This window comes from Chionomys nivalis, chromosome 1 (genome assembly GCF_950005125.1).
Source record: "Chionomys nivalis chromosome 1, mChiNiv1.1, whole genome shotgun sequence".
NCBI lineage: Eukaryota > Metazoa > Chordata > Mammalia > Rodentia > Cricetidae > Chionomys > Chionomys nivalis.
The window spans coordinates 23513960-23535785 of NC_080086.1; the positions used below are offsets into that span (position 1 = coordinate 23513960).

Genomic DNA, 21826 nt, shown 5'->3' on the forward strand with positions numbered 1-21826 from the left:
ACCTTCTACCATCCAGATAGTCAGCGCTGAGCAGCAACAGGCCAGACAGACAGACAGACAGCACTGACCACCAGCAGGGAACAGACCCTGAAGTCAGGCACCCTCTGCTGAAGCCAGCAGCTACAAGCAGCTCACTTCTTAAGCACTAGCAAAATGTCAACATCACAGCTACATTTTAAAAAAGAATATAACCTCCTAGAATAAAGGAAAATGAAATAAAACGAAGCCGATTTTTATGGACCTAGTGTTGGGCCCCAACCCCCACCACATCTGCCTGTCAATCTACACTGTCAATAATCAAACATGATTTTCCAAAGAGGTATTTGGAGGAAATGCCTTGTACACAGCGACACATATCTTATTCAGACCCTCCAGAACAGCCACCGTCTTTAGTTATAGATGGCTTCCTCTTTTGGTTTCTTTGTCAAGGAAGGCATAGGAATATGCCTGCTGTGTGACTCCGGGTGTGGAGTTGTCACTGCCATTCATTCACCCTGGGGTCAGAACTAAGGCTCTTCAGGAAGCACATTGCAGAGACCACAGCACAGATCCAGAGGGTGCAGAGGCTGCTGGGAAAGGCTGTGAAGCCTGTGGTTTGGGAACTCAGGAAAAAGCAGAGAGCCCCGGGAACTGGAGCAGACCCTCGAGTGTCCCAAGGTCTAAGACGTGCTTGTCCAGAGCAGCTCTCTGGTTTCTGGAGAACAGGGGCCAAAGCAAAGGCAGTCTACCTCAGGATCACCCAAATGGCACCTCTTTGGCCTTCAAGAAACATCACATTGCCCCTGCACAGTTGCCATGGAAACCGCAGTGCAACGCCTCCTAAGGGCATGCAGCGAGAGAGAAGGGAGGTGTCAAAGGCACATGGTGACTTTTCTGGAAAATCCCATCTGCTCCATTCCTTCACTAAAGCACCTTGGGGGTGGGGAAGGAGTAGGTATTGGGGTGTAGAAGAGATCTTTAAGATAGAGAAAAAACAGCCTTTTGGCTGCAGGCGCTTCCTCCCATTAGGGGAGGCAAGTCACCAACAAGGACAAGGTAGGGCGGGCCTTGCCAGGTATTGCTACATAGGAGACCAAGCGCTGGTTCAAGTAGCCATGTGACCTTGGCCTTTGGAGGATTGCTGGCTGAAGGTCACCCTGGGCACGGTGAGGATGGCTGCGGAGGCCTCCTGTCAGCCACAACAGGATTTCTTCTTGGCTGGGGGGCCAATCTGAATGGTGTCCTTCCTCACTGTGTCCTCTTGTTCCTTGAGTAACCTGGGCAGTGTGGGGATGGGGGAGAAGAAGAGAGAGTGTCAACCGCAGAGGGGGCTGGCACCATGGACCAGCAGCCCTCACCTGAGTACCAGTGTTTAAAGTCTACACGGAAGCATGGCTATAATTGTGAGGACAGAGAGCTCAGGCACCATGGACTCCTCACGACACCTCCACCGGGAAGCCACCCCTGATCATCTTGCTGAACCTCTGTCCCTGACAGCACGCTAATCCCTCTCTGTGTGACTCCATTGCTCAGGGTCACATGCGTTTGCTTATCTGAAGCTCAGCAGATGTTCACGACTGGTCGTCAACTCTGCAGGATGGTGCCTGTGCCCAGGGCTCCAGGTTAAACATGGGAGGCGAGAGGTGACAATGGCAGGAAGGGTCTTCCTCTGTGCACCCCAGGCACTCGCACCTCCTTTGTCTCCTTTGATTTTCACAACCTTTTAGTAGGCAGGGAGGGTGACTTATTGTCTTACATTCCCAATGTAGTCAGTGAGTGATGGCAGAGAAAGGTCGAGAACTTTCCCCTCCGTGTATGTCACAATCCATAGCCTCTCTAACACATAGAAGACATGTTCTTGAGTCTTAATTACTCAAAGTCAGGTGTTTTCAGATGCCCCAGCAGGAGTGCTGAGTGTAACATGGGCCGTGCTCAGTGCTTGTTGGCTAGAAGGATGGACCGAAGCTTGGGTGCTGAAAAGGCTCCTGGGTGGTTTGGTTTGCCTCGTTTTTGTTTGCTCTTGAAGTCTTTCTACATGGCCAGAACTGTTCCTGCCTTCAGGAGGGTGCCCTGCTTGCTTCACTTTTACACAGCCCACCTCTCTCTGGTTCCCCACTATCCAACCCAAGAGTCTAAGCAGGCTCTTAACTAATCCCATTGCAAAGTCAACTGCTAAGGCAGACTTCTGATGGGACGCTTTGAAGATGCATTTTCTGGGCAAAGGGCAGCCTCTGCGACTGAAGGGGACTGCAGTAGAGGTGACAGGCAGGGGTGCTTTTCTTCCCTCCACTATTATTTCAGAAGGCTGATTTTGACCCCCAAAGTTCCCCCATTAAAATCCTAGTTGTGCCTGCACTCGGGGGCTCAGAAGACAGGAAAAGAGGCTCAGATCCGGCCTGAATGGGAACTAGGGAAGGCAGCAGGCACCATCCAGCCCAACTGCAGCTGGGCCCAGCAGTGTTTCACTCGCTGGGTGCTTTTCCTACCTGGCCAGGTGGAGCAGGGACTCTTTGGTGTTGTGACCAGAACAGGCGCTGCATTCATAGAAGATCAAACTGTTATCCTGGAATCACAGAGGAGAAGGGGCATGTGGAAGGAACTGGAAGAGTGTGGGGACCAAAGGAAGCCGAAGAGCAAGCCCTGTGACTACACCCTTGCCTCCTCCTCTGTCCCCGTTGGTTTCTTTCTCCTCAGGCCCCTGATGAATGCTGGTCCTGTATGGAGCTATTGGCAAGCAGTAACAATATAGCAATCCTGCGATAACAAACTAGTGCCGGCCTGTGCTTTACACTTTTTTGAAGCTCGGTCAAGACTGGACTTGCTTGTTTCAGGCTCACATCAACCTTCGAAGCAGGTAGAAAGGCCATTTTTCAGGCAGGGAAACCAAGTCTAGAGAGGCAGTGTGGCAGGTCTGCTCAAGTCAGGCATTTAATGAGCAGAAGGGCTCCCCTAAAACTGCTGCTATAGGACATTGCTCTTCTGTAGACTTGGGCAGAGGTCATGGGGCTGCAGCAAGCTTGTACTCTGGCTGCCCAGACTGTGAGCATCAGTATATGGGGCAACTGTCCACCACTTGTTAGGCAGAGGTGGTGCTGTGTACCTGGGGGCTCTCGGCCAAAGACCCCATGTCCATTGGTCACTTCCATTAATAGGTAGTAGGTTACTTACTTCATAACAACAGTGCTAAAGGAACCGAGCTCTGGTTTGGATGCTCTGCCTTTGGAGGGTGGTGTGGGTGGTGGCTGAGATCCCCAGAAGACTAGCTCAGGAGGCTTTGAAAACAGTGGCTTCCAATTCAGATCTTTTCGTCCACACTCAGAGACCCTGTTCCAGTCTCAGCTTTGTTCCCCACATGTTCTGTATCTGCCTGTCTACTTTCTGCCCAACACAGACTCTGGAGAAGGCTATAAGAGGAGCCACATCAAGGATGGAGGTGCAAACAGAAAGGTCCAGAACCTAGACCTGGAACACATGGCTTGCCTTTCAGCTTCAACTGTTACCCTACACTACTACACTTGGAATGAATCATTCAGCTCCTGTCTGCATGTTTATTTATTTTTTACCAGTTGAAAATTAAGTGTGTGTGTGTGTGTGTGTGTGTTCCCCAGCACTGCATAAAAAGAACATGCTGGCACACATCTGTAATCCCGGCACTTGAAGGCAAAAGCAGAAAAATCGGAGGTCAAGGTCATCCTGGGATATAGTAAATCTTGACTCAATACAAAAATAGAATCAAAAATGAAAAAAGAAAACATAAAAGAAAATGGGATGATAATAATAATAATAATAATAATTCAGGTTTGTATTCTTCAGCTGAAGTATTTTTATCTAGATGTATTTGGAATTCCAAAGTCTCTTATTTCAGAAAGGTAACAAATATATACTACATATTACATAATACCCTCAGTAGATCTGGGACAGATCATTGTAATCAAATATATTAATATTTCTCTAATGAGACATTTGGATATTCACCATAAATGAGATAAGGTTTATAAAGAGTCTCATGCCAGTTCCAGTTAGATATCCTGCTAGATGGAATGAAAAACAAAACAAACAGACAAAGGAACAAAAACCAAAAGCCTGACTATTGTCAAATCCTTCGAATGTCAGGACCGTGGCCGTGCCCAGTGACCCTGCTCAGACACCAGTCAGACCCGTCAGCATCCTCTCCTTTGGTCCTTAACATCTGTGCTTATTTCGGGCTCTGAGCTTAAGTCCTGTTTTGAGTAAACAATTCAAGAACTTAAAATCACTGGGCACTGTGCCTTCTGGGTACACAGTTCCATGAAACCAGAGGCAAGAAAGGAACAGAGGGGGAGCCTTTCTGCTCCCCCAATTTCCACTGGGCTCTGCTGGTCTCAAAGGCCGCGACTTATTTTGATACTTTTCAGACTTTTCTAGCCTCTCCCTTGAGTTTTTCAGATCTCACTTTTGAGATCTTATATCAAAAATATTCCACAGCAAAGTGGTCCACACTGCTGCTCGGGGGATGGTGAGGTTTCTATTGTCTCGGGCGATCAAGTGGAGATGCAGATGGTGGTATTTCAGCACCCGACCAAGATTAGAGGGGACAGTCTCCCGCTTTCTTAGAACTTGTAATTCCATGTTCCACATAAAAGGGTTTAAGGCAACTCTCCTACCCAGTGTCCCTTATGCAGCTCCATCTTACGAACCTCACCTCTCTTTACAGCTGTACACGTATAGGACCCGAGTCATTCCCAAGATGTTCAATTGCTTCCCTTCAACAGGGCTTCCAGAAGTTCCTACCAGGGCTCCTGAGCTTATTCCTGAATACTGGGAGGGTCTCTGCCCTATCCAGAAAGAGGAAAATATGGCTTTTTACCTTGGCAAGTTGCTCTCCCAGGCCTCGCGGGACTTCCCGCTCCTTCTCATTGTCAAGTTTATTGCCCAGCAGCAGAACAGGAATCCGGTCTCCCACAGCTTCCTGCAGAACAAATCATCCCTTTGCTGAGAGAAATCTCCCTGGTTGATGCCAGACAGCAGGTTCATAGGGCTGCCTGGAAGAATCCAGACTCATAGGAGAGCACAGCAATGAAGAGTGAGATTCGAGTCCATTTGCCAATGCTTCTGCAAAGTGCTAGGACCTGTCTTTCCTCTCCTCCCCACTCCCCATCCATGCAATGATCCCTCTCTTTTCACCAACCTCTGGCTCTTGTATGAAACACACCAACTTTCCACTTGTACTGAAGAGGAAATAGCAGGATGAGAGAGAGAGCATGGACACCAAGGGATGGTGAATTCTGACTCCGAAAACTACAGAGCTTTGCTAAGTCATCAGACCCAGGCTAACAAAACAGAACAAATCTAGGAAATTAGTTACTGTAGATTGGAGCTGGTCTGTGGTTGCTTTGAGGAGAGGTGGCGTTTTGAACCTCTTGACACATGAGCTCCCTGAGGAGACACTCAAATCTGAATCATTGTACTGAACCAAAAAGCTCTCTCCATAAGTGGCTGCTGTTAGTTTAGCTGGGGGAAGGCACTAAGGACTCACACTTTTGGGAGCTCTGACTCCTAAGAAGGCCCGGCTTAGGGAAGAGCTTTGTGCCATGGAAGCCACACTTCTCTGTTCAGAAGAGATAACTTCATACAAGGTGACAATCGTGTTTGTTATTGTAGTGGCTGTGACATCTCAGCCATATCCTGGAGGCTCTGCCCTATGGGCAAAAAGGGGATGCTACATGTGTGTCCCCAGAGGAGGAACAATGGGCCTGGGACACACAGTTATATAGTGGGTAAATACAGTAATGTTTACATTTAAGAAGGTTGTTGTTTTACTTTTTGAAATACTTAATTAGGGGCTTTTAATCATAATTTGGTAACAAATAGTTATTCACTGTAGCTAAATGTTTTGCTAAATAGAGGAGTTATTGGATAATAGACGCTTAGAAGCCTAAGTTCTGACTTTGCCAAAAGTCTCACTGCTTTACCTCGGCATCTCATGCAAACGGCTAAAGTATATCTGATCAGAACGCCTGATCTAAAGTTTAAATACAATTACCTCTGAAATAAAACCCTCCATGTTTACTTAATCTGCACGTTCATTTTTTTTTTTTTTAACTGCAGTTCAGTGGGAGAAAGTAATCCTCATTTGCTAACAGGGACCTCAGGCTCAGAGGACCAAAAAGGCACAATTCAGCCACAGAACAAGAGATGAAGGCCGCTGAGTTCACGGGTCCATCCTTCTCTGAAATTGCTGTCTAGATTCATATTTCTAGGGAGCACTCTGCTGCCTGGTACGTTACTAAATAGAACGCTCTAAAAATGGCACCCACTGGGAAGAGAGAAATGTATGTTCACAATGATGTCTCCCGTCTTCTGACCCACTAAAATAAATCAAATCGCATGGGTAGTTGACAGTAAATTGTTCGTCTCTACAGTGAGAAAGCCAGCTAACAGCATATATGGACTGCTATATGTGGCTCCTTGTTAGCCAAGAGTTACTTAACGGGAATGCCCCAATCCGTCCTGTGAGTGTGCAGACAACAGAATACTTATGCAAAGAGGATTTTTTCACATAAAAGGAAGAAAAGAGGAGGATTTGGGGAACTGGGCCAAAAGACTTGCTGTTTAGAGCACATGAGAAAGATATATTTGTAGACGTATGTGTGAGAATGACTAAGGTTGGTGGGATTTCTTGACATGAAAATTCTGCGAATATGAGCATCAGACCTAAAATCTTGGCATAGAAATTTAACCCAGGTTTTATTAGTAGGTAGAATGGGTCATGGCTGCAGCTTCCTTGCAAAGGGATGATGGGCACCGAATGTCTGAGTAAGATGGGGTAGAGCCTGCATCTCATGCCTGATATGGACCTTCTTCAGAGCAAACACCAATGTCACTCTCAGGAAGAAGGACACACTTCTTTGGGAACTATTCCTAGACAGAAGAAGGGGAGAGTTTAGAAAGAGCAGAAAAGCAGGCCACACTCCCAGCTGCATCCCATTCCCGTCTTTTGCTTACTTGACCATTTGCACAAGCACTCTGGACAGCTCACTTCCCCTCTGTGGGCTGCCCTGAGAACAGAGAACACGGCACAGCTCCAAGATAAATGAGATCACACAAGGCCAGAGGGTGTGTGCTAGCTGTGACAAGTAGCAGTTCTCGTGACCCTGACCCCATCACCCATAGAGTGATAAGGAGGTTGGCTTGTGTGTCTGTCTTCAGATTCTCCCTGACTCCTGAAGTATCTACCTGAAGTTGATGCCTTCCTTATTTCTAACAAGGTTTTCAGCCTATCTGGTACTACTTGGTACAAAGAGACATAATTACCTATTAGAGGCTGCAACACTTTCCTTTTAAATTTATAATTATTTTAATTTATTGTTGTTTCTCATTATCGTTATTTTGGTGACGGGAACGGAAGGCAAGGCTGGCACTCTCCCACCGAGCTCTGCCTCCAGTCAAACATCTCCTTTCGAAAGAATTCCAGAATATGCACCATGGGCCGGTTTGAAAGCTCTTAGCTCATTGGCCAGGCACACACTCTGTCCTCAGGACACTGGGAGCTGCCACCGTCTCTCTGCATGATTCCTCTAGCAGGTCCTGCTCGCTAAGCCACTAGTCTCTCATCCTTAAAACAGGCTTCTAGAAAACGTCCCTGTTCTAGAATGTTCTAACAGAGAAATCTCTCTAGAACTTTGATTTGCCATAGCTGCCTTTCTCCATATTTGAGTGTGATGGAAGATAGATTTGTCGAAATTTAAGATCATCCATCTCTAGCTTTACAGAACAAGAGCTGTCAACTAGGAGCAGAGGACTGTCACTTAGCCCTGAGTGTGCAGCTGCTGGGCTGAGCTGGTGTGTGTGTGTGTGTGTGTGTGTGCGCGCGCGCATGTCCAAATGTGCATGTGTGAATATCTGTTTGCTGGAGGCATGAAAACGCACTTAGCTGGGAGAATGTTGCTATTTCTCTGGAGCCAGAAAAAAAATTTTTCTCAGCACATTAAAGCACGCCGTTATACTAAGAAAAAAAATGACTGGAAAATTATATCTTGAGGGTTTCCATATTTATCCACCCCCTGGACTATGAGTCAAAACAAGATTTATTTGTACAGTTCGTTTTAAACTGCCAGCACTTCAAGTTCAACTTGGAATGTGGGGGGGGAATCAAACTGCTATTTTTGCTCCCTGCTGTGCATTGTCACCAAGGACAAAGATCACAGGCTGAGATTTCGCTTGCAACCAGGAAGGGAGAGGGAAGTGGGCCAGAACCTCTAGAGATGAGACTGGAGAAACAAGGCCCGAAGAAGAGACCAATACCCATACATTTTAGGAGATTTTAGCATGACCATATGAAGAAAGAATGCAGGGGCAGAACCAAGAGCCAGGTTCTAGCTGCACCTTACAAGCTGTGGGTGCCTTCGGACAAGTCACTTCCTCTCTTTGTTCTCCAAGGTGAGGTGTGTGTGTGTGTGTGTGTGTGTGTGTGAGAGAGAGAGAGAGAGAGAGAGAGAGAGAGAGAGAGAGAGAGAGAGAGAGCTTGCGCACACATACACACATGTGAACCCATGCGTGTGTTGTTTGTTTAGCTCAGAGATGCTATATGGATTCACCTTCCCATCATTTCCTACTTCCTTAATGGATAGGCATTGCAATATGCTACCTGAATAATTAAAAAAGAAAATCTGAACGTGAACTTCAATAAGCAGAATAGGCTTTGGAGATTTGCAGCCTGGACTTGGGGTACACACCAGCCCACATTGCTGTACCCAGGTCTGTGACCTCTGCCAGATACAGGTCCACTGGGATCTTCAGATATCTAGCTTGTCCATGGTCTTAATATGGCGTGCTTTGGGCCGAAATGCTTCCTTCTTAAAACCAGAATGGTCAGATTCATTCTTCTAGAGGTGATGAGAAGGTGAGGGGCTGGGGATGCAGAGCTGGCAGGAAGGACTTGTGGCTCACAGTTGAGTCATTAAGGACCATGACTTAAGCCTCTTCTGAACATGGCTTGTAGGCAATGTGGGGAGAGCTAGGAGGGGATGCAGGAGAGATGTGACGGCAGAGCCACCTCATCATGCAGGACACCTGTTCAGTGAGACTGACGCCCATACCATCTCTGCACCCTGTGTGACGACGGCGGGAGAAATGGGGCCTAGTAGGTGGTATTAGGTCATGAGGCATGCATTCTTGGAAGGCAGTGATAATTCTCATGAGTCCCTGGTTAGTTCTTTTGGATTTATTTTTCAAGACTGGGTTTTTCTATATGTAACCTTAACCATTCTGGAATTCACTCTGTAGACCAGGCTGGCCTTGAACTCACAGAGATCCGCCTGTCTCTGCCTCCTCAGTGCTGGGATTAAAGGCGTGCGCCACCATCACCCACCCAGCCCTGGTTACTTCTTATAAGAGAGTCGTCATAAAGAGAGTAAGCCTGGCCCCTCCACTTCTCCTTGTCTCCCCACCACCTTCCACCATGATGAAATATAGCTAAGAGGGTACTGGCAAAGTGAAGCCAGTTCAAGTACCATGCCCTTGGTTCTCCCAAACTGTGGGCCAAGCGAGCTTTCTTCATATACAATTTCTCTAGATATTTTTCCTGTGAAATAAGAGTCAGAGTAACTCTCCAGATGTTCTTACATGACGGTCTCTAATACCCTTCAAGCTGGAAGGACCCTCAGGTTCTCTCATGCGTCCATTCTTGTTCTGCCATCCTCCTGACCCCAGCTCAATGCTATGCACCATACACAGAATTCCAAGATTCAGGGCCAGGAAGTGGCCGAGCTGACAGGGTAAGAACTGCCTTCACCTCCTTCCCTGTGCACCCGTCGCCTCTCCAAACAGCCTCCTCGAAGACCACATCTTCCCCATTCATGGCAAACACAACAGTTTAAGGCTTGGTTTCACAGCCTTCAGGTGGAAGAGAGGTTGGGGGGGGGACTGGGAATAGCTGGCCACCATTCCGTTAATAACACAGCTTCAGGCCCTGAAGACTGTTATTAAAGCTCCCCCGCCCTCCTTTTCCAGGAGAGGGAGTTGGCAAAGTGCTCTGAGCTCTTTGAAAAAATAAGGTTCTCCACAAATATAAAGCACTTATTACTTTCAGTTCCCCTCAGATCAAATTAGGTGTCAAGTTTTAATCTATCACCTGACACCTCTGATTGCCGGTTGCCAAGGCAGAATGACTTAGCTTTTCAAGAATGGGGGAATAATTACATCCATGATGCTTCTTTTCCGCACCTTCAACACGCAGTCAACCATTTGACACAGCCTCCCCCTCTTGCTCCTGAACCCTGAGCCCTGGAACTTGGGGGTGGGGGTGGCGGCTTCCCTGGTCTAGCCTCTCAGGTTCAGCGAGTGCTGGGCACATGGCCAGTGTTTAGAAAAGTCCTGGTCAGAGGCAGAGGTGCTTTAAAAAGACCCAGAGCCTTGTTATTCTGAGAGAGGGAAAGCAGCATTGGCCTCCCTGTGAAGTTGTTAGAGATTTGAAATCTCATATGCCTGCACCTGAGTGGCTCTGCCTTTTAACAAGACCCTCGGGAGACTCCCAGGCATGGAGGAGATTGGGAAGCACTTATTCGTGATAGGAACTATGGAGGCTGAAAAACAAAACCACAGGGACAGCTGGTTTTTGTTTGGTTATTTGTTTTGTTTTTTGCTTGTTTCTGTTTTTTAATTTCCAGGCCTGGGGCTGGTCCATCTCTAGGGAGGGCCTGGCCTTCAGTGTTGAGCCCACTGCCAGGCGCTGCCTCTTCAGAGTTCCTTCAGAGTTCATCAGCACCTTCTGTCAAACTTGTTTTAAAAGACAAGATTCAAACTACAAATTACCCACACGTAGAAGATCCCAAGTTAGTAATGTACAATTTACCACCTCAGCCTGGTATCTAAGCCCATGAGTGACTCAAGGCTCCTGTGAGGTAAGTACCTGCCTAAGCACCTGCTCACAGTGTTGATGACCCATTCCACCAGGGAGAGGCACACAGCACTCGCTCAGCACACGATTGTGTGAAGGGCCAAGCTCATATCTCCCAAAATTTCCTCCTGTTCACCAGATTCAGCCTGATCTCTTCCTCTCTAGTGAGATCCCAGATTCTCTGGGAGCCCTGGAGACTAGTGACACCCTTGTGACAGAAGAGAACACAGTCCTGTGTTTGCCTCCATCACTGCCATCAATGCCAGACATTAGGACTGCCCAGCTCAAATGCAAACTTGTGTGTGTGTGTGTGTGTGTGTGTGTGTGTGTGTGTGTGTGTGTGTATGTATGTCTGAGGCTAGGGGAAGAATGACTAGATCTGTAGAAGTTACAGGCTCAGCTTCTTCACTTTGAGATGCGATAGATTATACTGAATTGTACTAGACTGACTGTTTTCAAATGAAAACCCTGTTGTCTGATAGCATTTTATGTAGACCTCCAATGTGCAAAACTGGAAAAAAGCTGAGCAGATAGTACAGAGAAAGGAGAACGTATGTTCTGCGTTTCCCGGCTGCCCAGACCCAAATCAGTGCACAGAAATTATATTAATTACAACACTGTTTGGACTATTATCTCAGACTTCTTATTAACTAACTACATTTTAAATTAACCCATTTCTATTCATCTGTGTATCACCACGAGGCTATGGTTACTGGGTAAGATTCTATTCTGGCATCTTTCTCCTTCAGCAGCTACATGGCATCTCGTTGGCTCCACCTACTCTCCATATTTATCTCTTCCAGCCTGGCTATATTCTGTCCTGCTATAGGCTGAAGCAGCTTCTTTATTAACCAATGGTAATAAAGCATATTCACAGCATACAGAGAGGAATCCCACAGTCACTAAACCTTTCCCTGCTTTGTCCCACCTTCCAGGAAATGTCAGCCTGATTCTAGGACTTCAAGGACACAAAGTGTAAAACAGCAACAACAACAACAATACACCCCAGATCATCAGTATTGTTGTTCCTGGTACTGCCAACAACAAAGAAAGTAGATCAGGAAGAAGGGGAGTGGAAGGGAGGACAGGAAAAAGAGAAGAAAAGGAGGATGATGAGGACAGGAGGAGGGAGGAAGAGAATGATGCTGACAAGGATGAGAGGATGGGAGTTTAAAGTTCAAATAGGCTCCACCCATACCATTGCCACTTTCGTTAGTCAAGCGAAAAGACAACCCGTGGCATTTCAAATTTTAGTTCTTCACACCCGTAAGTGTTTTAGGGACAGGAATTTTGAGAAATGATTTGTATTAGCCATTCTCTCAGAAACTTTTAAATCTGCTTATATTTTATCCCCTAATTTCTTGGTAATGGGACCCATGCAGATCGGCAGCTGACAAAGGGCATGGTTCAGCTGAGCAATGCCAAAGGAGGGGCAGATTAGGGTGGGAGAAGTCAGACGTCAGATCCAAATGGGAAAAAGAGTCCAGGATGGGCAGGTGGGGCTGGGATAAAGTTGTGAGTATGCTGAGGGCCACAAGGGAGAGTCAGGGAGCAGAGAGAAGTCTGGTAAGCCCAAGACCTTCCCGGAAGGGGACTGCTCACCTCCACGCTGCTCAGCCACTGCCGGATGGACAGGAAGGATTGCTTGGCTGTGAGGTCGTACATAACAACCACGCCGTCGGCCTTTCTGAAGAACTGCTGAGTGACACAGCGATACCTGCCACGGGAGAGCCAGCGTCAGGTACACACCTTCCTTGGGAGCCCTGGCCTGGGACCTGGGTGTGCAGCGCCTCACCTCTCCTGCCCAGCAGTATCCCACAGCTGTAGCGCCACCTGTGCATTGTCCACAGTGACCGTCTTCACTCGGTAGTCGATGCCTGCAAGGTGAAACAGGCCCGTGAGAGCCGCCTTGGTCATGGGAATCCTAGGTTCCAAGTTCAGAGACAATGCCTCTCTGTCTGGAACCAGGGCAGCCCACCTTCCCTGAATAGTGGCTACAGAACAGTGTGGGAAGATTGACTGAGCACTGCACAGGGAGCCATGAGACTTGATTTCTGGTCCTGTTTCAGACTGAAGGACTTGATGGCATCAATGAAACCATCTTAGTTGTGGGCTTCTTACTATACCACCATGTACCTACTCTAGGATGCTTGGTGTGGGAGGTCCTTATGTGTCTGTGTTGTTTTTATTGGTTAATGAGTAAAGAATATGCCTTGGGCCTGGCACGGCAGAATAGAGGTAGGTGGAGAAAACTAAACTGAATTCTGGGAGAAAGACAGCAGAATCAGGAGACGCCAAGTAGCCATCGCCAGGGACAGATGATCCAGAATCTTGCTGGTAAGCCACAGTCACGTGGTGATACACAGATGAATAGAAATGGGTTAAATTAAGATGTAAGAGTTAGCCAGTAAGAAGCTAGAGCTAACAGGCCAAGCAGTGATTGAATTAATATAGTTTCTCTGTGGTTATTTTAGAGCTGAACAGCTGGGAACAAACAAGCAGCCTCCAACTACAGATACTAAAGTCATGTCAGGGCCTACGTACAAAAGCAACATGCAATGAGATTTGCTAATGAGATAAGGACCGTCACCACATTAGTTCCTTCCTCTGAAGCTTGACCCTCTCATTCTCTTCTTTTGGTGAAACCACTTTCAAAATGTTCCTAGTAAATCCAAACATCCTGAGGGGATGAAGCATACTTTAATATTCCTATCAGATAACCCAAAGGTGTATAAAGGGGGAGCTTGGAGAGGAGAAAGATGAGTGAAGGAAAAGCAGGAGGAGGAGGGGAGGGGTTGGCAGGGAGCAGAAGAACAAAGAGGAGGTAGAAGAAAGGGACAAAGGCAGCATTCTCTCCTGAGAGGGGTCTAGGACTCTCAATCATCATGAGGTGACTTATGATCGTCTCTTCAGTTGTGTGACACTTGACCCTCCCTGGGCTGGAGTACCCAGAGGGTCAGGAGCAGGTAGTCTGTGCAGTCCTCAGAACTGAAAATCTCAGCACAAGGTCTTCTAGGATTCTCCAGCCTTCTGGATTCTCTGAGCTACATTGAAAGATGAATAATTGTCTCAGGCCACACATTAAACACAATGGGGTATGACTGTGGTTTGCAAGCATACCTGTGCTTTATTTTGTGTGGCATAGCTTACTGTATGTATGTATGTATGTATGTATGTATGTATGTATGTATGTATGTATGTATATTGTGTGAGGACTACACAATTGAGTCACACACACAAGAAAATCAGGTAATGTTTCAGGTAAGTTTACACTTTGGTGTTAGGTCACATTCACAACTAGCATAAGACACATATGGCCCTCTGCTCACAGGGTGAACACCCCTTCCATAGGCCTTTTTCTCTCCTGGGAGCCTAAGAATGTTCAAAGATGTTTTTTAAGCCTTATTATTTATTTCTCCTGGTTGCAGAACTTGAAGGCATCTTTTTCCACTTTCCCAGAGGCCCAAGAGTCCTTACCCTGCAGGGAGAGAGAGCAGAACAAGGAACAAGTCTTCACAGAGAGTAGCAGGAGAAATTCAGCAGTTATGGGAGAAGCAGGAAGTGGTAAATGTCACCCCAGGCCCTTTGCTTCACAGACAGGGTCAGAGACAGGAATGGATTCATCTGGGTGAGAAAATATAGAATGTTTTCACTGTATTTCCACTGTTTTCATGTAGGCCTCCAGCCTTCAGTGTCCTCAAGACACCCATGAGGGTATGCAGATACACACACACACACACACACACACACACGGAGAGATGAGAAATTGCAGTCAGGGCTCTGCACGCCATTCCAGCATCCTTACTTGGAGCACAGGCTACCTGAATCTTCTTCTCCCCAGGTGACCCATGGTCATGTGTACCCATCAAAACAGTTGACAACTGCTAGCTTCTAAACTGGGGGTGAATTTTCCTCTTGGTTAAAAGCATGAGAGAGAGGGGTACCCCAACTCTTTATGCTTTGGAGAAGTGCACTCTTCCCTTCTTTCTCAGTACTTTTGAGAGAGTAACCACCGACAGGGTCAGATCTGAAACCACTCGTAGGGCCTGAAGCCCCATGAATGAGCTTTCTGTCCTTGGCATGGGAAACTGGGAAAGGATGAGTGGATATTGCTGGAGGCAGCTGGTGATGGCTGCCTCCAGAAAGCCACCTCTACCTTTTCGATTGGTTGCTAGAGGATGGATAGTGTCTTTATTTTGCAGGGAGTGAGGTAGACGGAGGGCTGGACAAATGTGTTCTGTGCAGTGGTGAGCTTGATATGAGTCCCCGCTGGATGCGAAAGGTGTTTCCTCATCCAGCATCAGACAGGCAGCCAGAGAAGCATGTAAGCAAGTCCACAGAACACAACGTTAGGTGAGCATGGAATGACAATGAGCACACCCAGACACGATGGCAGGGGAACAAGAGCTTAACAGAAGAGGCAGTAGAGTACTGTGGGGCCAAATCTGTCACTCTAAAGGTCCAAGCACCAGAAGACCTGGGCCCTGCCAATGACAGGCAGTATGACCTTGATGATGTCACCCAACCTCAGTTTTAGAGATTATGTTCTTTGTATAATAAGGAAAATGGAGGTTTGAAGGAACTAGATTGGTGTTTCATAATCTCTAAATTCTGCCGGAACATTCCATGATGACATCGAGATGTCCTTCAACTTGCCACCTGATTAGATTGACAGCTACAGTAAAGAAATCACCAGTCGGGGCTGGAGATATGGCTCAGTGGTTAAGAGCACTGCCTGCTCTTTCAGAGGTCCTGAGTTCAATTCCCAGCAACTGCATGGTGGCTCACAACCATCTGTAATGAGATCTAGTGCCCTCTTCTGGCCTGCAGGCATACATGCAGACAGAATACCAAGAATAGTGTATACATAATAAATATAAAAAAAAAAAAAGAAAAAAGAAAAAAAAAATCACCAGTCACTAGAAGCGAGGTGCAGAGTGGTGTGGGTTAGGGTTGAGCTGAAGGGTACCCAGAAGGTGACACCAGCCTTTCTGGTGAAGGCAGTCCAGGCTTCCACCATGCAAGGAGGGGAGGGGATATGTCCACAAGTTACCTTACAGGAGGGCCCAAGGGTGCTTCAGGAATTCCTACAGCACATGGGGTGGGGACCTTATTGGTTGTCAAGAGAGAACAGAGCGCATTCTAACAGGACATGATCAAAACAGGAGGGTAAGAAACCATGTGGAGTAGTGCCCCTGAGCCCTGGGGACCAGCCTGCCAGATTTGTTCTCTTGTGGTCACTCTCACTGAGGGCCTCTCTCCCCTCACAATCTGACTGGATGTGAATAAACCATTCCCAAGGGTCTTTCCAGCTCCAGGGCTCCACAAAAACCATCAATTGATGTCTACAGGTTCAAACAGCTGTTCATGAAGGAGCAGGCAGGGTCCTGAGGTGGAGTAGGCAGGACCCCGCAAGGTTTACCTTATTGTACACAGAGGCAAGGGTTCTACATACCATTTTTCTCCTAGAGTGTAGGAGACCAGGAAGTCAGTTCAAGTGACAGAGGTGAGTCTGAAGAAAGAAAGGCCCAGTGTGTGTTGCTGAGTGGTGTTGTGGGATATTAGTTGAAGATGTGTTACATTCATTTATGCTGTGAGACATTTGTTAAATGATGCAAAGACATGTTGCACTCTTTTATGCTACATTTGTTAAACTCTGTGAAGATGTGTTACTCTGACTGTAAAACACCTGATAAGCTGAACAGCCAATAGCAAGGCAGGAGAAAGGATAGATGGGGCTGCCAGGCAGACAGAATAAATACAAGGAGATAAAGAGAAGACCAAAGAGTAAGAAATGGGAGGAGAGAAGGACACCAGGGACCACCCACCCAGCTACACAGCAAGACACATGATGTGGGATTCCCCTCTGTATACTATGAATATGTTTTATTACCATTGGTTAATAAAGAAGCTGCTTTGGCCTATAACAGGGCAGAATATAGCCAGGCTGAAAGAGATATAGAGAGAGTAGAGAGAGTAGGAGGAGTCAAGGAGATGCCATGTAGCTGCTGAAGGAGAAAGATGCCAAAACAGAACCTTACCTGGTAAGCCACAGCCTCGTGGTGATACACAGATTAATAGAAATGGGTTAGTTCAAGATGTAAGAGTTAGCTAGAAATATGCCTAAGCTATTGGCCAAATGGTGTTGTATTAATAAAGTTTCTGTGTGATTATTCAGGCCTGGGCACCTGGGAAATGAACGAGAGGTCTACTACAGTCACAGAGTAAGAAGTACAGAAATGTATATAGAATAGAAAAAGATAAAAGCCCAGGGCCAAAAGGTAGCTGGGATAATTTAAGAAAAGCTAGCTAGAAACAAGTCAAGCTAAGGCCGGGCAATCATAAGACAGAATAAGTCTCCATGTATTTTTTTTGGGAGCTGGGTGATGGGCCTCCCAAAGAGCAAAGAGTTAAATGTTACCAACTACATAGTGGAGTCTTATCTGCTTCTCTGGACAAGGGGTTGGCTGTGGCCTTGGGAAACTGACTCTGCTGTGCTACATCCTCCTTAAAGGACCATGTAATGGTGGCTGATGTGGCAGCTGCTAATCAGTTTACACACAAAGGACAAGGTCAAGCACCCTGGGCTAGACAACTTGCCCTAGAGAACCTGCTAGTACTCTGGTGTGTTTGTGTCTTGTGATAAAGGACCTGTAGTTTGTCCTTTTTCTAAATTGTGGAAGTTTCCTGAAATGTGTGGTGGGCTCCAGGGAAGTACAAATAGGTTGTTTTTCTTCAGAGCCTTCTATCTCAGGCCTGAGGTAGGAAGTACAAGCGGACTTGACTCCACTGTCAGGAGAGACGAGCCTGGGGTCTCACAACACATCTTCTCGGTCACCATGAGCCCATCATAGACCCCTGACTTATAAGTCCCATACTGGAGCACCCTCCAAGAAAGCCAGCCAGCATGTCTGCCTCCAGTCACTGCAGCACCGTTAGCACACGATTTCCCCTCCTGGAATAGCTAGGTCAGACTGTCCTGGATTCTCATCCAGTGCTTGTCCTGCTTCCTTTCATGTCTGATGCTTTGTATTGGGATGTCCTTCATCTTTATGTAGAGTAACGCAGGAGGGAGGCACAAAATGCAACTGCATAAGAAAAGGCCACCAGGAAGCAGAGGGCACAGAAGCATGTGGGAAGACACATGGGGTTGCATCTCCCCCAGGAAGGGTCCTGGAAAGCTTGACCTGTAGAGCTAGTTTGTCAGAAGCCAGTGGAAAAGGTAGTATGGCCAGAGACTTGGGCTTGAAAGCAGGCAATCCTTTCTTTTTCATATAAGAAAAATCAAGCCCAAAGGGGGACTGTGTCACAGAGCCAGACAAGTCAGTAGCAGAGTTAGGATGAGGACCTAGGGTTTTCAATGGTCCACTGAAACTCCCAGCCTTTTCTGCTCCCAACTTCTGCCCACTTCTAAAGGCAGAAAAGGGACCCTCCCACTCACAGGGTGCTCTGGGCATATGATGCAACACTGTTAGGGTACTATGGAAAGGGCTAGATCATGTCCTGTGTGTGAGGCAGGGGAGGGTCAGCCCTAATTGTGGGAATGTGCATAGGGCTCCTAATCTCTCTGGACCTGTTTCTCAATCAATCAGGCTGATCACAGTGATCACAGGTTGAAACGTCATGGCCAGTGTTCAGATTCTAAGTCTACACTGACTACATTGTCAAGTACAGCTGGCTGATCCATTCAGTTAAAGAGGCACAGCGAGCTCTCAGACTCTCTTCTTTTGTCGAGTGACTCAACGTGGTGGAAGCTAAAAGGTTAACCTGCCCTTGATCCCGCCACACACTCCAACGCCATGTGCAGCTTTGGGTGAAACAAAAGCCTCTCTTTGAATAAAGGATTATCCATAAGTGGGAACACATTCAGCCATGATTATTTAATGGTGGCTGAGCCTAATACACTCCTACAGTTAATTTCCCATAACTCCCAGCAAATTCGGGATATAGAACAAGGCAAGTCAACGTGGAAAAGAAGCCTTTCAGGGTGCTGGGTGTACATGTGTCCACAGGCCTAAGGGCAAGGCAGGCAGGAGTAGACCCATATGAAAGGTTGGCGGTAGCAGGGCTTGGCTCTGTGGGAGTTCCCATCAGAGCTGGGGAAGTATGAAGGTTTGGGGCCCCACTGATTGAAACCGGGACAGAGAGCTAGTGAGATGGTTCAGTGGGTAAAGGTATATGTTGTCAAACCTGATGACCTGAGTTTGATCCCCAGAACCCACGCAGTGAAAGGAGAGAACCAACTCCCATTGACTGTCTTTTGACCTTCATACTTGTATTCTCTGCCCCCCCTCACACACACACACACACTCACAGAGTAACATATACCTGTATGCATGCATGCATGTATACATACATACATACATAATTAAGATTATTTTCTTAAAGTGGGGCAGAAGTAGCAAAGGTAGGTGGGGGCTCATAGAGGGGAACAAGGACCTCACACCCACTGTTGTCAATCACAACTCCCCAAACACAAGGTTGGGACTATGAAGCACTCACCCCCCCTCACCGCACCCACACACCATGAGCCCAGCAGCCCAGCAGGTTGAGATGGGCTTCTCCTTGCTCCTCCTAGCCCACTACTGAGCAGCCAGTGCCACTATTCCTCCCGTTAGCCCTTTATCCCCTCCTCGAGGAGAGAACTTACCCACGGTGGCCGCCATGCCTGGGGAGAAGCGGGCCTCACAGATCCTCCTCAGGAAGGATGTCTTCCCCACAGCGGAGTCTCCCACAAACACGATCTTGAAGAGCCGGTCTGGAGTAGAGGGAGTGTTTTCCTCCTGTGGACAGAAGACACTCTGTTGGGCACTGCCACTAGCCCCTGCTGCTGCTAGGCTGCCTTTTATTGTCACTGCGGTGGTCCACGGAGACCCCAGCACCAGGGAGGCCACTTCTGCCCCAGAATGCAGCTAACACTGGTCTTGGAGCATGGGGCTCCTTCCAGCACGAGCAAGAGATTGTTAGGGAAAATAACAGCCTTTCCCACATGTTCATGCCAATGGGACTCTGGGACAAGCAGACAGGCCCTGGCTGATGGAGTGAAAACCCAGAAATGTGAACAGTTACTGAGAGTGGTGTGCCCAGAGCTCTGGGGTGTGAATTACAAGGGACCAAGGGCCAGAAGGATGGGGCTCGGGGAGAAGGCAGAATTCTCTACAGGGGCAGGGGAAGGCAAGTGTGCTGGGGTTGTTGTTTATTTTCGTCTGCTTGATATAAGATACAGTCATCTGGGAAGAGGGAACTTCAACTGGCCAGTGGGGAAATCTGTAGGGCATTTTCTTATTTATTTAAATTTTTTATTGCTTTTATTGAGCTATATTTTTTTTCCCTCTCTTCCTTCCTCTCCCCTCCCCTTCTACCCTCTCCCATGATTCTCATGCTCCCAATTTACTCAGGAGATCTTGTCTTTTTTTCTACTTCCCATGTGGATTATCCATGTATGTTTCTCTTAGGGTCTTCACTGTTGTCTATGATCTCTGGGATTGTGAATTGTAAGCTGCTTTTCTTTGCTTTATGTCAAAAAACCACTTATGGTGAGTGCATGTGATATTTGCCTTTCTGGGTCTGGGTTACCTCACTCAATATGATGTTTTCTAGATCCATCCATTTGTCCCCAAATTTCAAGATATCAGTATTTTTTTCTGTTGTGTAGAACTCCCTTGTGTAAATGTACCACATTTTCTTTATCCATTCTTCGGTTGGAAGCATTTAGGTTGTTTCCAGGTTCTGGCTATGGCAAATAAATCTGCTATGAACGTAGTTGAGCACATGTCCTTGTGGTATGATTGAGCATCCTTTGAGTATATACCCAAAAGTGGTATTGCTGGGTCTTGAGGTAGGTTGTTTCCTAATTTTCTGAGAAATCACCATACTGATATCCAAAGTGGCTGTACCAGTTCGCATTCCTACCAACAATGGAAGAGTGTTTCCTTATCCCACATCCTCTCCAGCATAAGTTGTCATCAGTGTTTTTGATCTTGGCCATTCATACAGGTGTAAGATGGAATTTCAGAGTTGTTTTGATTTGCATTTCTCTGATGACTTGAGCATTTTCTTAAGTGCCTTTCAGCCATTTATATTTCTCTGTTGAGAGTTCTCTGTTTAGGTCTGTACTCCATTATTTTTATTGATTTATTATTTTTTGTGACCAATTTCTTGAGTTCTTTGTATATTTTGGATATCAGCCCTCTGTCTGATGTGGGGTTGGTGAAGATCTTTTCCCATTCTTGTGGCTGCCATTTTTTATTGCTGACAATGTCCTTTGCTTTACAGAAGCTTCTCAGTTTCAGGAGGTCCCATTTATTAATCATTTCTCTCAGTGTCTGTGCTACTGGGGTTATATTTAAGAAGTTGTTTCCTGTGCCAATGTATACAAAGCTACTTCCCATTTTATCTTCTATGAGGTTCAGTGTGGTTGGTTTTATGTTGAGGTCTTTGATTCATTTGGACTTGAGTTTTGTGCATGGTGATAGATATGGATCTATTTGCATTCTTCTATATGTTGATATCCAGTTATGCCAGCACCATTTGTTAAATATGCTTTCTTTTTTCCATTTTATATTTTTTGCTTCTTTGTCAAAAATCAGGTGTCCGTAAGTATGTGGATGAGTATCTGGGTCTTCTATTCGGTTCCATTGGTCCTCCTGTTTGTTTTTATGGTATTATCAGGCTGTTTTCAGAATTGTAGCTCTGTAGTAGAGTTTGAAGTCAGGGACTGTAATGCCTCCAGAAGTTCCTTTATTGTACAGGATTGTTTTGGCTATTCTGGGTTTTTTGCTTTTCCATATGAAGTTGAGTATTGTTATTTTGAGGTCTGTGAAGAATTTTGCTGGGATTTTGATGGGCATTGTATTGAATCTGTAGATTGCTTTTGGTAAGATTGCCATTTTTACTATGTTAATTCTACCTACCCAAGAGCACGGGAGATATTTCTATTTTCTGGTGTCTTCTTCAGTTTCGTTCTTCAGA

The 21826-nt window shown here is 46.6% G+C and overlaps 1 protein-coding gene across 1 annotated transcript in view; it reads right to left on the reverse strand.

The window, feature by feature from the left end:
- Positions 1-1084: 1084 nt before the first annotated feature.
- Cracr2a (calcium release activated channel regulator 2A) overlaps positions 1085-21826 on the reverse strand; it is a 66456-nt gene continuing 45714 nt past the window's right edge. Inside the window, exons 12-17 of the mRNA XM_057775197.1 lie at positions 19506-19638; positions 12651-12732; positions 12458-12572; positions 4826-4927; positions 2466-2542; positions 1085-1256 (exon numbers count right to left, since the gene is read on the reverse strand). Of these exons, the coding sequence (XP_057631180.1) occupies positions 1172-1256; positions 2466-2542; positions 4826-4927; positions 12458-12572; positions 12651-12732; positions 19506-19638 (594 nt within the window). The 3' untranslated portion in view covers positions 1085-1171. The remainder of the gene's footprint in view (positions 1257-2465; positions 2543-4825; positions 4928-12457; positions 12573-12650; positions 12733-19505; positions 19639-21826) is intronic.